Source organism: Penicillium expansum (assembly GCF_000769745.1).
Source record: "Penicillium expansum strain MD-8 chromosome Unknown contig273, whole genome shotgun sequence".
Lineage (NCBI taxonomy): Eukaryota > Fungi > Ascomycota > Eurotiomycetes > Eurotiales > Aspergillaceae > Penicillium > Penicillium expansum.
In genome coordinates, this window is record NW_015971201.1 from 35390 (window position 1) to 48976 (window position 13587).

General features: G+C 48.6%; 7 protein-coding genes across 7 annotated transcripts; 5 read left to right on the top strand and 2 right to left on the bottom strand.

Moving 5' to 3' along the window:
• Positions 1 to 26: 26 nt before the first annotated feature.
• Positions 27 to 1511, top strand: erg9 (bifunctional farnesyl-diphosphate farnesyltransferase/squalene synthase; the record flags this gene model as incomplete). The annotated part of the gene is made up of 2 exons (XM_016745431.1): positions 27 to 94; positions 158 to 1511. The coding sequence occupies 2 exons, from the start codon at positions 27 to 29 to the stop codon at positions 1509 to 1511; spliced, it is 1422 nt and encodes a 473-aa protein (XP_016602179.1).
• Positions 1512 to 2192: 681 nt separating this feature from the next.
• On the top strand, positions 2193 to 2803 carry PEX2_081620 (hemerythrin domain-containing protein; the record flags this gene model as incomplete). The annotated part of the gene is made up of 2 exons (XM_016745432.1): positions 2193 to 2306; positions 2378 to 2803. 2 exons carry the CDS (start codon positions 2193 to 2195, stop codon positions 2801 to 2803), a joined length of 540 nt encoding a protein of 179 aa, XP_016602180.1.
• Positions 2804 to 3987: 1184 nt separating this feature from the next.
• Positions 3988 to 4800, top strand: PEX2_081630 (A4/G1 family peptidase; the record flags this gene model as incomplete). Its single annotated transcript, XM_016745433.1, has 1 exon — positions 3988 to 4800. One exon carries the CDS (start codon positions 3988 to 3990, stop codon positions 4798 to 4800), a length of 813 nt encoding a protein of 270 aa, XP_016602181.1.
• Positions 4801 to 5139: 339 nt separating this feature from the next.
• On the top strand, positions 5140 to 5673 carry PEX2_081640 (Acyl-CoA N-acyltransferase; the record flags this gene model as incomplete). The annotated part of the gene is made up of 1 exon (XM_016745434.1): positions 5140 to 5673. The coding sequence occupies one exon, from the start codon at positions 5140 to 5142 to the stop codon at positions 5671 to 5673; it is 534 nt and encodes a 177-aa protein (XP_016602182.1).
• Positions 5674 to 6027: 354 nt separating this feature from the next.
• On the top strand, positions 6028 to 9836 carry PEX2_081650 (LipA and NB-ARC domain protein; the record flags this gene model as incomplete). The annotated part of the gene is made up of 6 exons (XM_016745435.1): positions 6028 to 6129; positions 6501 to 6686; positions 6751 to 7009; positions 7067 to 7258; positions 7323 to 7508; positions 8053 to 9836. The coding sequence occupies 6 exons, from the start codon at positions 6028 to 6030 to the stop codon at positions 9834 to 9836; spliced, it is 2709 nt and encodes a 902-aa protein (XP_016602183.1).
• Positions 9837 to 10058: 222 nt separating this feature from the next.
• Positions 10059 to 11278, bottom strand: PEX2_081660 (TauD/TfdA dioxygenase family protein; the record flags this gene model as incomplete). Its single annotated transcript, XM_016745436.1, has 3 exons — positions 10059 to 10488; positions 10547 to 11126; positions 11176 to 11278. 3 exons carry the CDS (start codon positions 11276 to 11278, stop codon positions 10059 to 10061), a joined length of 1113 nt encoding a protein of 370 aa, XP_016602184.1.
• Positions 11279 to 12002: 724 nt separating this feature from the next.
• Positions 12003 to 12701, bottom strand: PEX2_081670 (Amino acid/polyamine transporter I; the record flags this gene model as incomplete). Its single annotated transcript, XM_016745437.1, has 1 exon — positions 12003 to 12701. One exon carries the CDS (start codon positions 12699 to 12701, stop codon positions 12003 to 12005), a length of 699 nt encoding a protein of 232 aa, XP_016602185.1.
• Positions 12702 to 13587: the final 886 nt, after the last annotated feature.

Genomic DNA, 13587 nt, shown 5'->3' on the forward strand with positions numbered 1-13587 from the left:
CTTACGCGCCTCTCCCCCACCCCATCATGGGTCTCATCGGCAATGCTCTCTACTACTCCTTTCACCCCATGCAGCTGAGGTCAATCCTCCAATGGTATGTCGTGAAGTTTGCGAAATTCATCTTCAGCATGTGGAGCTAATCATCCACGTCGTATAGGAAAGTCTGGCACAACCCGCCCCATGAGCGCAACGAGAAAAACGAGACCGAGAATCAGAAGATCTGTTTCAAGTTTTTGGACAAAACAAGCCGCAGCTTCAGTGCTGTGATCAAGGAGTTGCATCCCGAACTGTTGATTCCTATCTGCATTTTCTACTTGGTCCTCCGTGGGCTGGATACCATTGAGGATGATACTTCTATTCCCCTGGTTACCAAAGAGCCTCTCCTCCGGGAGTTCAAGGATATCCTGACGCAAGATGGCTGGAATTTCACTGGGAATCGACCGGAGGAGAAGGACCGTGAGCTGCTGGTTCAGTTCAACCACGTCATCACTGAGTTCATGAACATGAAGCCTGAATACCAGGCTATCATCAAGGACATCACCGAGAAGATGGGGAATGGAATGGCTGACTATGCCGTGAAGGCAGAGAACGACGACGCCAGTGTGAAGACCAAGGAGGAGTATGATCTGTACTGCTACTATGTCGCTGGTTTGGTTGGCGAGGGCCTCACTCGCCTCTTTGTCGAGGCCGGGTTTGGTAACCCGGCTCTGTTGAAGCGCCCCAAGCTGCACAAGTCAATGGGCCTTTTCCTCCAGAAGACCAACATCATCCGTGACATTCGGGAGGACTTTGATGACAACCGACGATTCTGGCCCCAGGAAATTTGGTCCAAGCATGTTAACAACTTCGAGGATCTCTTCAAGCCAGAGCACCTCGATGCAGCGCTTAACTGCAGCTCAGAGATGGTCCTCAACGCGCTGGAGCATGCCGAGGAGTGCCTGTTCTATCTGGCTGGTTTGCGAGAGCAGAGTGTTTTCAACTTCTGCGCAATCCCGCAGTCCATGGCCATAGCCACAATGGAGTTGTGTTTCCGCAACCCCGAGATCTTCAAGCGCAATATTAAGATCACCAAGGGAGATGCGTGTGATCTTATGCACAAGTCTACACAAAACTTGTCAGTCCTGTGCGACAGCTTCCGCCAGTATACGCGCAAAATTCACAAGAAGAACACCCCCAAGGATCCCAACTTCCTGAAGATCAGTATTGTCTGCGGACAGATCGAGAAGTTCATTGAGACCATCTTCCCGACGCAATCCGCCGAGGCCGCCAACCGCAAAGTCTCTGGTGAGCTCACTGCGGCCGAGCTACAGAAAAAGAAAGAAGACGACGAAAACAAGAATGATGTCTACTTCATGATGGCTCTCATGGGCGTTATCGTTGTTGTTATCGCTAGTGTCATGATCTTCGCCGCCTGGATGATGGGCGCTCGGTTCGACCTTGCCTTCAAGGAAATCACGTCCGGCCACTTCCGGCCGCCAGTCAAGAACCAGCTTGAACACCCAGAGCTTTGATTGTCTTATTATTCTCACATCCACGGCGTTACGACCTTTTACTGTCTAATATTTTCGATTCCCCCTTTCGGCGGCATATTGTCTTACTATTTTCTCGCCCCTTCCCGGTGCCCCCGATGTGTATTGATATGATAATAACATAACTTTTTCTTCTTTCACCTAGCACATTTACTAATCTTCCCAATTACAACCCACTAGTCTTCCCAGCACGGATGTCAAATTGCGATTCGGCACTTCCATGGCCAAGGTCGTGCCGAAGAAGTGCTTATATCGAAATGGAGATTTATCTCCCTAGCCAGTGAGTACTAGATCTTTGTCCAACGGTTCGCCCGAGGTGGCAAACATCCATTGAAGATCTGGAATATCCCGTATATGTAAATTTATATGTTTGTAAGAAATAGAACCAATCAGCCTTAGGAGGCTAATTCTCGTCCTGAACTTTTCCAAGATAACTAAAAATAGACAGATCTGGAGAACAAGGCCCCTAATCAGAAGTTTCTGCTTTCACATCAACCCCAAATTGCCTGTTCGCATTACTCCGTACTAGTGTCTTCTATATCTTTTATTTTCCGGCAATAAATTGCTTCCAACTGCCGTCCCATGCATTTTCGTTTTCCTCGCCAATTACTTTTGACATCTATCCCTCAGCCAGCTTTTCTTCCTCGAAGCCTCCTCAATCCAATGGGTTTTGGCAATATGACCTCTTCTTCTTCTTCTGTGGATTCGGGCGACTCTCCATTGTCCACAAATGATTTCCGGACTTATAATCGCATGGCGGAGCAAATGGAAGGATTTGTAAGCTTACTATCATACATTTGTATACCTTAGGTACTTTTATTTGCACAATTCCACTAACTTTCATGCAGCACAGCCATTTCCGATTAACATGGAATCAGCTTTGGGAGGCATGCGAAAGCTCTGGAAAACGGGGACTCTCGGCCCGCCAGATGATCATGATGGGCCTTCAATTCTGCTCGCAGTTGGATTTCCATCACTCCATCGAAGAGCAACACATCTTCCCCGTGTTGGCGAAGAAAATGCCCGAGTTTCGAAAGGAGCTCGAGCTATTGAGTCAGCACAGACAAATTCATGCGGGACTTGAGAAACTCGAAAAGTATCTTGAGAAGTGTCGGTCCGGCGAGGAAGATTTGCGTCGCGAAGAGGTCAAGCGGTTGATGGAAGGGTTTGGCAAGGTTCTGTGGACACACTTGGACCAAGAGGTTCAAACTCTTGGAGCTGCCAACATGCGCAAGTTCTGGTCTCTTGCCGAGATGCGTCGGCTTCCTATGTGATGCTAAAGAATGGAGGCAAGGACTTACAGTTGAAGGCAAGTTTTACAGATTTCACTTCAGGAACATATTATGACTTTTATCTCAAGACTACATCCCCTTGAATTAATTGGGCCCTTCTTATTTCCTATTTGCCCTTGAAAAAAGACAGTTTTGTCCTGTTTCCAAGGGATCTGCTTCTGTTTCGTCAATACTAGTTCAACACGAGAGTCATACAGTTTGATCTGGCAGCCAGTGCACGAAAATAGTTGGCTTCGTGTCAAGCGACCACTGCTCACAGGGTGTACTGTTCCCGGACTCTCGATCACGGCAGACTCAGGAATGTGAACACGTTGTCATCCCTTGCTCAGTATCCACGTATGCATAGCCGCACCCAGGTGACATTGCACGCACGCTCTCTTGAGTGATTCTATTTCAAAAATTCTCTATCACTCGAGCCCGTTTAGTTGTGTTTTGTTCGACTGATTGTGACGTCTTCTAGAAGAAGGATCGTGAGCATCGGTAGATGCATTGAGAATGCCAGGGCCAACAATACAAAGTGGTCACATACAATCCGCAAATATGGAATAACCACAAATCCTGGAAATATGGACACTGCATCCAATGTTAATTTTTAATCCTCAATGGGATGCGTGCCACTTCAATTCGGTGAATCTCGTGGCGGACATCGGGAGTCGCTGATCTTCGTCTGATCCGTCGTGGCTCCGCTGTCAGATGTTTCTGTCTCTAGGAATGTGCCTGTCACAAAAACGAGCAAGCTCGGCTGAGCTGCTCATTTGATTCAGGCTTCGCACCTCATGATGATAACGGAAAGACGACCTTGGCCTGGATAATGAGCAATCAGTGAGAAAGAGAGAAGAGCGAATGGCAGGTCATAAACCTGTTGATTGACGCTACTCAGATGCCAGGAATAAGAGTGATTATCTTCCCTTTCCATAACTCCACTCTGGCGGGTCCATAATTGCGTCTCATTTGGTGCCTTGGGTCATCAGTACCACGCCACGAGCTCCGTTTCCCCATGCGGATTAGGCACGATGTCGTGCCGCATGCAACGTACATGAAATGTTGGGTATAAGTACCATGAAGGCTAAGTTCAAGAGATACCAGGCTAGTCATGTCATAGCTTCATCTCGTTGTTATCTATACCGTTCTAGGATCTGCTCAATTCCACTACCGTCACCATCAATATGAAGTTCACAACCACAACGATTTTGACTGCCGCTATACTAGCAGGCAACTCTCTCGCTGCCCCTCGCAGCGGCCTTGTTGATCGCCTGCAGGCCCGTGGCGCTCTGTCACGCCAGTCACTACCCGCTGAAAAGAAGGGCGTTCTGCTCAAGGAGGGAACTGAGGGAGCCAATGTGCAATATAGCAAGAACTGGGCCGGGGTCGTGCGTGAGAAACCACCCGCCAGTGCTACCTACACCGCTGTGTCTGCAACATTCACCGTCCCCGAGCCAACGGCCACCGATGACTCTGGTAATATGCAGGCTGTATCCGCCTGGGTTGGTATTGATGGTGACACTTATACCAAGGCCATTCTACAGACTGGTATCGATGCCTATATCCAGGATGGCAAACAGACATTTGACGCGTGGTACGAGTGGTATCCATTAAGTGCGGAGAACTTTGACCTCGAATTGTCCGCAGGCGACGTGATCGTCGCGAAGGTCGAGACATATTCGCCCAGCAGGGGTGTTGCCATCATCGAGAATAAGTCGAGCGGCCAGAATGTTACCAAGACTCTGTCTGCACCTTCGAGCTCTGCCACCCTTGCTGGCCAAAATGCCGAATGGATAGTCGAGGACTTCAACACCGGTAACACCATGGTTCCCTTGGTCAACTTCGGCAAGGTCGACTTTACCGGTGCCCGTGCCGAGGCTGGTGGTGCGAAGTATGGTGTCAAAAACGCTGCCGTTCTGGATATCCAGCAGAATGGCAACGTGAAGGCCCATGTGGATATCCAGAGTGACACTGAGTTCTCTGTTACCTACCAGTAATGTGATATGTATATATCCATGGGAGGCCTTTTGATTTGGGAGTTGATGAGTTTGGCGTTTTGTACAATGGGTGATATTCAGCGAGACAAGGGAACATTTACAATCAATAGACTGGGAGGCATGTTTGTTTAACTTCAATTTACCGAAATTTATCCAAAGAAACCAATGATGATCACAGCCATTACTCTCGTGAGATGGGGCTATTGTCTTATTTGACTGAACACGAGAATGGTGAACGGCAACTTATGACTCATGAGTCATCGAGGTTGCCTGTCAACCTCAAGTTTAGACAGTTGATGTTTGAACATCTCAACTTCATCCTTCATCTTCCTCTTTATCATGAATATCCAAATATCACCGGCACAATTCCCCGAAGATGCCGATTCTATCCTCTCATTATTTCTTGGCTATGCCGCATCCCTCTGCATTGACCTCACTTTTCAATCGTTCCAAGAGGAACTTGATTCCCTCCCAGGGAAATATGCCCCATCACAAGGGGGGTCTCTCTTGATCGCACGGGTGGGCACGGGTATTCGAGGATATAATACGAACGGACTAGTCGACTTAATATCTTCCCCGCAGTTCCCCTCTGCCCTCGGATGTGTGGCCCTGCGGCGCAACTCTGATGACTGGTGCGAGATGAAGCGTCTTTATGTTCTCAAGGAAGCTCGCGGAGAACGTCTGGGTGAAAAACTTGTCGAAGCGATCCTTGCGCAAGCTAGAGATCTGGGCTACCGCGGGATGCGCCTAGACACACTCCCTGAAATGAGAGCGGCACAACGGTTGTATCGGAAATATGGATTTGTGGATATTGAACCGTACTATGAGACTCCAATTCAAAGAACAGTTTTCATGGGTTGTGAATTTCTATGATCATACTACCTTGACTCATGTATTCTTTTCCCTTCCTGGCCTGGATATAGTAGAAGGGGAAGATGCGAAGGTGAAGAATGTGCCCAACAATGCAGTGTCGATCACCTCGACCCAACAATATTCAACGCTTTTTGTGCATCCGATGTCTTCCGTTCCATCCCCAAATTTCCATAATTCAAGATTACAAGGACGATCTAGCAGCATCTAAGAATCCACTTCCCTTAGGCTACTCGGAGATAAGTGTCGGGGATTTCCAAATCAGGAACGCGGATGAGAGAGCCTAGCGCTATAAATCCCAGAGATCTGTGACAGGAGACAAGTCAATATATCTGCAAATTCCACAGGCTCTTCACTATGACAACCTCATACCAGCCTCTTCAAGTCCTCATCATCGGCGCCGGTATTGCTGGTCTCTCGACAGCTATTGCCCTTGGAAAACAGGGGCATCATGTTGTGGTATTTCCCCGGAAACAACTATCAAGCTTGCTGTACAGTCAATTTCTTACCCTACTTAGATTCTAGAAAAATCGGCTTTTTTGAAGGAGACAGGTGCCGCAGTTCATTTGCCGCCAAATTGCACTGCCTTGCTACGCTGGATGGGCATTGATCCGGCTGATTTCGGGGGCACATTACTTCATGAGGTCAGATTCGTCTCTTGACTAGAAGAGTGGTTTAAATTGATCTTTTTTTTTGCATTCTCCAGATACACAGATATGGATTTGACGGGGAGTTGATGTACAAGAGAGAGTTCGCTGACACCCGTCATCATTGGCAAGCAGTAGGCGAATGAAGCGGATCTAGCTGGGTCAATTCTAATTTTGACATAGGAGTGGTACCTTGTGCATCGAGTTGAGCTACACAATCACCTCAAGCAACGTGCCCTTGAGACTGCAACGCTGCATACACGGTGTAGAATCACCGAGGTCAATGTGGAAGGGGCTTGCCCGTCGGTCACTCTCGATGATGGTCGCACTTTCAAAGCCGACCTGCTCCTTGGTGCAGATGGACTGCATGTATGAATATCAGATTATCAACACCGATGTTTATCTGATTCTCCCTGTTCTGACTGATTTATAGTCCCAAATTCGTCACAGTATTGCCCCGGGATCTCCCTCTCCATACCCCGTCGGCAAGTCATGTTTTCGTTGGCTTCTTCCCACAGATCAGTTAAGGCAACATGCAAGCACTGTGGATTTTGTGCGAGACACCGGTTTGTTTATTGAGTGGGCATCTGATGACCGGCGGCTCGTGGCCTACCCTTGCTCTGATAGCAAAATCCTCAATCTTTGTGCTTTTGTCCCTTTGGATGAAATTCAGGCAGATAAACAAGGTGACAGTAAGGGATTTCTTCGAGGGTTAACATAGAGAGACACTGACAAATTGGGATTAATAGGCTGGCAGGCAGCTGGAGACAAGACTACCATTGTCAAGGCCTTTTCTAAGTTTGCACCCAGTGTTCAACAAATCATCGCAAGTGCGGACAAAGACCTCAAAGTATGGGATCTGTACGATATGGATGCACTGCCGACCTGGACTCGAGGTCATGCTGCTCTTGTGGGAGACGCAGCACATCCGTTCCAGCCATGTAAGCGACTGAATAGCTTCAACCTGACAAACCGAATGCGTGACATACACTGACAACTCAATAGACATGGGACAGGGGGCAGCTATGGCAATTGAAGATGCTGTCAGCGTCGCCACATTGCTTCCTTGTGGCAGTACACCGCACGATATTCCCGTGCGACTTGAAATGTATCAAACGGGTCGTCGGCCACGGGTCGACCTTGTCCTCCACTACACTCGGATGAATGGACGTGATGAAAACGATGCAGCCGGTGATAGAATATCAGGTATACTTGCTTATAATCCTTGAAAGATGTTCAAGCTGACAGTGGCAGCTGCGGAAATGGTGAAAATCATGAATATTTGTTTTTCACACAATGAGATTGAGCACTCTACAAGCTTGCTCAATAGTAAATCAGCGGACCAATGTCGGAGATGAACAAGAGTCAACTGTAGTTAAAAGGAGATGGGACGGTATATGCGCGCTCAAAGGGCTGACAGTGTCTTGGAGAGTTATACTCTTGCGATGTTTACACGGTATGGGGACTGGAAGCAGTACTCACCCAAATACGAGTTGAGTCAAATAAATAGCATTTTGGACCTGGAATCTTCTTCGACAACTGTTCAGGTTGTTGAGGTTTTTATATCCAATATCAGGCATTGATTTTATGCCTTAGGCCGCAATCAAGCTCGGGCCAATCATCATTCTTGGCCATTACGCCCCTTAAAAATGAACAGTTGGGCCGGGTATGTTGTACTCCTCGAGGATCATGTAGAAAATGTCATCTGGTTATTTAAGCCCCAGTTATCCGCCAGAATCATTTCGCGTTAGACGGAAACCCGTGTCAAACCCGAACTTGCGAGGTACGGCGGCCGATCAGCGGGAAGCAACTGTTTATGCTGCCAGTACATCGTCTCTTGTGCCCCCATCATCACAGCCCCCATCATATACGGACCTTTATGGACCACCACCCCCCAGGCCTGTAAGTCCGGGCTTACTGCCGCGGCCAAGGACAGCAGGGCCAGCTTCATCCCCGACTCCTCCGCAGCCGACGCCTGTTCAAAAGGCATACAGCGAAGCCCGGCATTTCCTCACCGGTCTAATCAATCGTCCGACAGAATCAAACAAGCATGTTACGATTTTGCGACATTCTCATGGACTGGTTTTCTACCGTGGGCCCACTACATCAGTCGCTATATCAATCTTCTCTGATGCCCCCTTGCCACCTGAGCACACCTTGTGGCTGCAGAGCAAAGGTTGGACCGGGAAGACCGGGATGCAATTCAAGTCGTTCCTCCGTCTCCGAGATAGCTGGCTAGATGTGACCCCGAGTATGCCATTGAGGGCCGACCAGGTGACTCCAGATGATGAACGAGCTTGGCAACGCGATATCAAGAAATTTCGAAAAAAGGCCCCGCCCCGTCCGCGCGATACACATCAGCTACGGGAAACCGCCGTTGTGCGGATTCCTGCTGAGGCCGGCGATGGTTATTTTCAGCTAGTCCTCTGCCAAGGGCCCAAGAAGAAGGTGCTTGGCAATAGCCCCGTGTTCCGGGTGCTCTCTACGTCCACTGCCCCTAGCTCTATTCGTGGCGCGAGCTTGAGCACGCTGCCTCTAGAGGTTGGGGCTATGATTGTGAGCCTTTACGCCCAAACTGCAGCGCGAACCGCGGCAGGTCCGGCCGCCATGGCCATTCAAGCCAAAGCTGCCCCGCTTCAAGCCAAAGCTGCTGCGTTACGTCCATCGTGGGTGACAAAGAATGCGGTCCAAAAGGCTTACACGACTAGTGGTATCGAGAACCGCGTGGGTGGTATTATCAATGGCCCTAAAGGTCCTATTGGGCGATCTCAGATAAATCCAGCAGCGCCGGAAATAGCTGGAAGCAGCCCGGTTTCTATCGATGTCGGTCCTCAGCCACCATTTCCTATGACATTCAAAGCTCGCTGTCAAACCGATCAAATTTTGTACCCCAACAACCCTGAAGACATACCAAAGTTGAGCTTAATTAGAATGCCCGACTGGGTGACGGAGCAGTTAAGGGGCTACTTCTTCGGCTGGGCTCGATTCGATACTGGGTCGAACAAAGGTCTCCAGACTGATGAATGGGGCCCAGCTATTTTGTCTGTGCGGGCGCTGGATCCCCTCCAGGCAGCGAGAGTAAATATGGCTCAACTATCGAAACGCGTGGTCTCAATTCGCCTCCTTGAAGATTTTGCTATCCAAACAAGCAAAATTGAGATTCGTATTTTGGGATACCTTCGCGCCGAAATCCCACCGCCCACTGGGACCACGAGCAAAGAACTTGCTGAGGCGCAAGCGGCAGCTACAGAGGCGGCCCTGCTCGCTGATGTATACGACGCATCTGTTGTACAAGATACTCTGGCTCATCCTGCGTGGGCCGCGGAACACCTGGCGATGTCAGACCTTCAACAAAACCCGAGTTGGATCGATCGCACGGTCGAGGGGTATACTAATATCATCACCCGTGGACAGAAGTTGGTAGAACAAGTTCCATTACACCTAGTCGGAGTTCGCTCTGTCACCGATGGGCTTAGAGATAGCCAAGTTGCCGTAAACGGGTTCTATATAGTCCGATAATCCTTGTCAATACGCTCATGGACCCTTTTGCAGATGCATACATGGGGTTCATATGTGCATCATCTGATATATAAGATTTCAATACTCATGATGTTATTCTAGCCCTGAAGATATCAAGCACAAAAACTTCCAGCCAGGTTAAATTCGGTTAAATGCCCCATTATGCCCAATATTTACAAACACACAAACACATAGTCTTCGTTAAATCAAAATCAAAAGTACTCACGGTCCAACCGGCGGCTCCGAAGCCGCCAAGTTACATTGACGGAACAATCGCACCTCGTCAGGCTTGAACGCACCGACCACGGAATGCAGCACGCCACGATTGTTGAATAATACCAAGTCATTATCCTCCCAGTCATGTGGATATACATACTGAGGGCTGATGGCCGGCCGCTGCAACTTATAGACAATATCTCGCACACGGACCAAGTCGTCGATCGTGGTTCCATCGGCGCAGTGGATACGTCGCACGGCAGAGGGGTGGATCTGCAGAGCCAATTTGCCCGTCACTGGGTTTTTCCAGGTCATCGGGAAGACCATGATCTTGCTAGGGTCGATAGGTGGCAGTTCTGAGTCAGGTAACTCAAGGCCTTCTGAGTGCATACCGAGCCCCGTGGATCGGGAATGGGCTTGGCTCATCCAAATATACCTGTCCAAATGGTTAGCTCGTTTAATAAAAGCCATGGGCATATCACGGGAGATCTTACGGGTGTGGGGCATATTCTATTTTACTCATCTTCACAAACTCCTTATCTTCGGGTGAAAGAAGTTCAAACATCCGCTCGCCACTAACAAACGCCGTTGTGCCAAGTGGTACATCCATTTTTTCTCCGGTTCCATCATCATACAATAATGTCTGTCGGCGGCCCTTGGGCACACTCACGGCCATAAGCGTTGTCACTTGGGGTGGGTATAGGTCGTAAAGTGCAGCATCGATATGCCAGCGATAGAACCGGGTGAATTCATAGTCCTCCTCGTCCGGGATGTGATCTTGGTGGAATGTCCGGTGGTGAGGGTGTCGTAATGTGATATCTTTGAGACCTTCGTATGAATCAACATGTCCATTTCCAATCACCTGCACTTGTGGCTGGTGAGGGACAGTCTTGAGATCAGGATGAAGAATGCTTCTCTTCGCATCAATGGTTTTGCCATGTCCATAGTTGTCGGAGACTGGGTCGAAGCGCTTGGTCAGCTCATACTGGGCTTTAGGTGATAGCCCTTTCTGGTGTTTGAATACCACGACGTGGTGTTCATAGAGGGCCTTCCGAATCGTCCCAAACTGCTCCTCTATATGACCATTAGCTTGTGCTCTTGAAGTCGACAATAATCCACAAACCAGTTAGGTTTTCTAAGTCAACACCTTCAATCTCAGCACCGAAATCAATGCTTGAGCCCGGAGGAGGTTGAAGTGGGCGGACAGTAAGTGGTAGCACGGCCATGGTTCCAGATTATTCAGGTGTTCAAGCTCACAGCTCGAGATAGAATGCTCATAGGATGTTCTACACGATAGTCTTTATATATCTGGGCCGGTAATAAAAGTTCCAGTCCTTCCGACCAGATTGTGGACGGTCAACGGCGTATACCGAATCTCTATCGAATATGAGAGAGAATATGTGGGACGATGGGAATGATAAAGAGGTTGTCACTGGCTATTCCCTCACGGCAGACTTTGGATAAGCCAAATTCCGAATTGCGGAGCAATAAGATTTTGAGGTATTGCAAAGTTGTCATTGGATGTTAAGAATGGATGGAGTATTAGTATAGTGATAAGGCGGGTGAGTGATAAGAGCACACCCGCCCAGATATTTCCTACGTCATATAATTGCCAAACATCCCAAACGCTCACAAACATGACAAACAGAGGGTCCAGGGGTCTCCAAATAAGGTCACGGTATGTACAACATGTGTAGGTACATCAAAGGTTCCCCCAATCTCCCTCCATTGCTCCCCTCACATCATCCCTTGTCGCTTGTTGTATACAGAAATGTTCTGAGGTCTGTACGATTTGTGCTTTTTACCGCCTTTGTACACATCTGACCAGACATTGGAAAAGACACCGGAAGAGATATCGGAAAAGAACATCCAAAAACACGTCGATAGGTCCTTTATCGGACTCTTACAATGCCAAATAGAGCAGCCAGCATGAGCGGCTGACTGTTCTTGTTATGTACACCACCAAAACTTCCACCAAGGCCCACGTGGTCTTGGTGGTTGCTCAGCAGCAATAATCTCATCCGACCCAGTGTGCATATCAACTTCCTCCGGGCGCCATGCCCACGGATCATTCCAATATACTACCCGGTGTCCGAAGTAGAGAATCAAGAAAGCAGGAATGCCGATGTATGCGGTGAAAAAGTTGCTCACAGACCATTCCGATGGGAAGAATACTGTGAACCCATTGATGAGTGCCATGAGAGTGGCACCAGCGAGGCCAAAATAAACCCCGTATGGCTGCAGCTTTGATCTGTACGGTTGTTCGATGCCCTGTGCTTTGACAGCTTTGCGGAAGCGGAAAAACACCACAGAACAGCAGGTCCATGAGATGAAGCCAGAAGTATTTGTGAAGTTGACGAACCAGTTGAACACAAGCGAACTAGAGTTCCCAACAGCAAGATATGCCAATGCTGAGAAGTATGCTGAAGCCGAAACAGCCCAGTATGGGACACCCCATCGGTTACATGTTTTGAACACATGCGGCGCGTTGCCTGACATAGCCAAGGAATAGAGCGAGCACGACGACATATACAGAAAGGAATTTCCTGCAGACCAGGCGGATGTCAAGACGGCAGCGTTCACGATGTGGTCCAAAACGGAAATGCCGGCGTTCTGGATGCCGATCACGAATGGAGATGAGCTTACCATGCCGTCGCCCTTGGTCAGACGAATAGCATCTGATGGGCAAATAACACCAATAGCTAGCACCCCGAAGATGTAAAAGAAAACCAATCGGTAAATATATCTCCGGGCTGCCCGGGGAATATTGCGACGAGGGCACTCCATCTCACCCCCACTAATCACAATCAGCTCTGGAGCGAAGATGAATGCAATGGCGCTGGATACTACAGGTACTGAAGTTTTCTTTTGCGAGACCTTTTTAGGGCCCACGCCCGATCAGGTAACCGACGTCATTTTGATATAGGAAGCATAGATGCTTGTCATTATAGCTATGCGGCTATAAAATTCGAACTTAACCTACATTTTGTGAGCCTATCACTATCAAGATTTAGACATAGAAGATACATATGAAGAGTGAGTTTATAGAGGGTACATCGTGTTTTCCCCTAAGAGATGAGACGAGGCTCTATGTCTTGCTAATATCAAGATGATCAAGATAACAACTCGTTCTTGCAACCCACTAAGGGATGCTTCGAAGTCGTGCAAAGGGAGTCTATATATATCATTCAAGTCCCCGACTTCCCCCACAATTTTCCAATCCTGGAGAGGCCCCTCAGGTTATCGAAGACCCCCACATCCCCCACTGCCGACCGACACGAAACCTTCGGCATCCCGTGGATATCCCATTTAGAGTCCGGATTCACTATTGTTCTATGTACATGGCTCATTCGGAATCCACAACTCAGTCAATATTTTCTATTTAGGTTTGTTATCTATACTTGATCGCCCATCCAGGGCCATGCGCATAAAAGCGCCCGTCTCCACAAGACCCAAGACCACGGAAGATTGGAAAGCCTGAGACCAGCCATGTAGGTACCCTGATGCTGTCGCCCATCTATTCTATTTTTGTGTC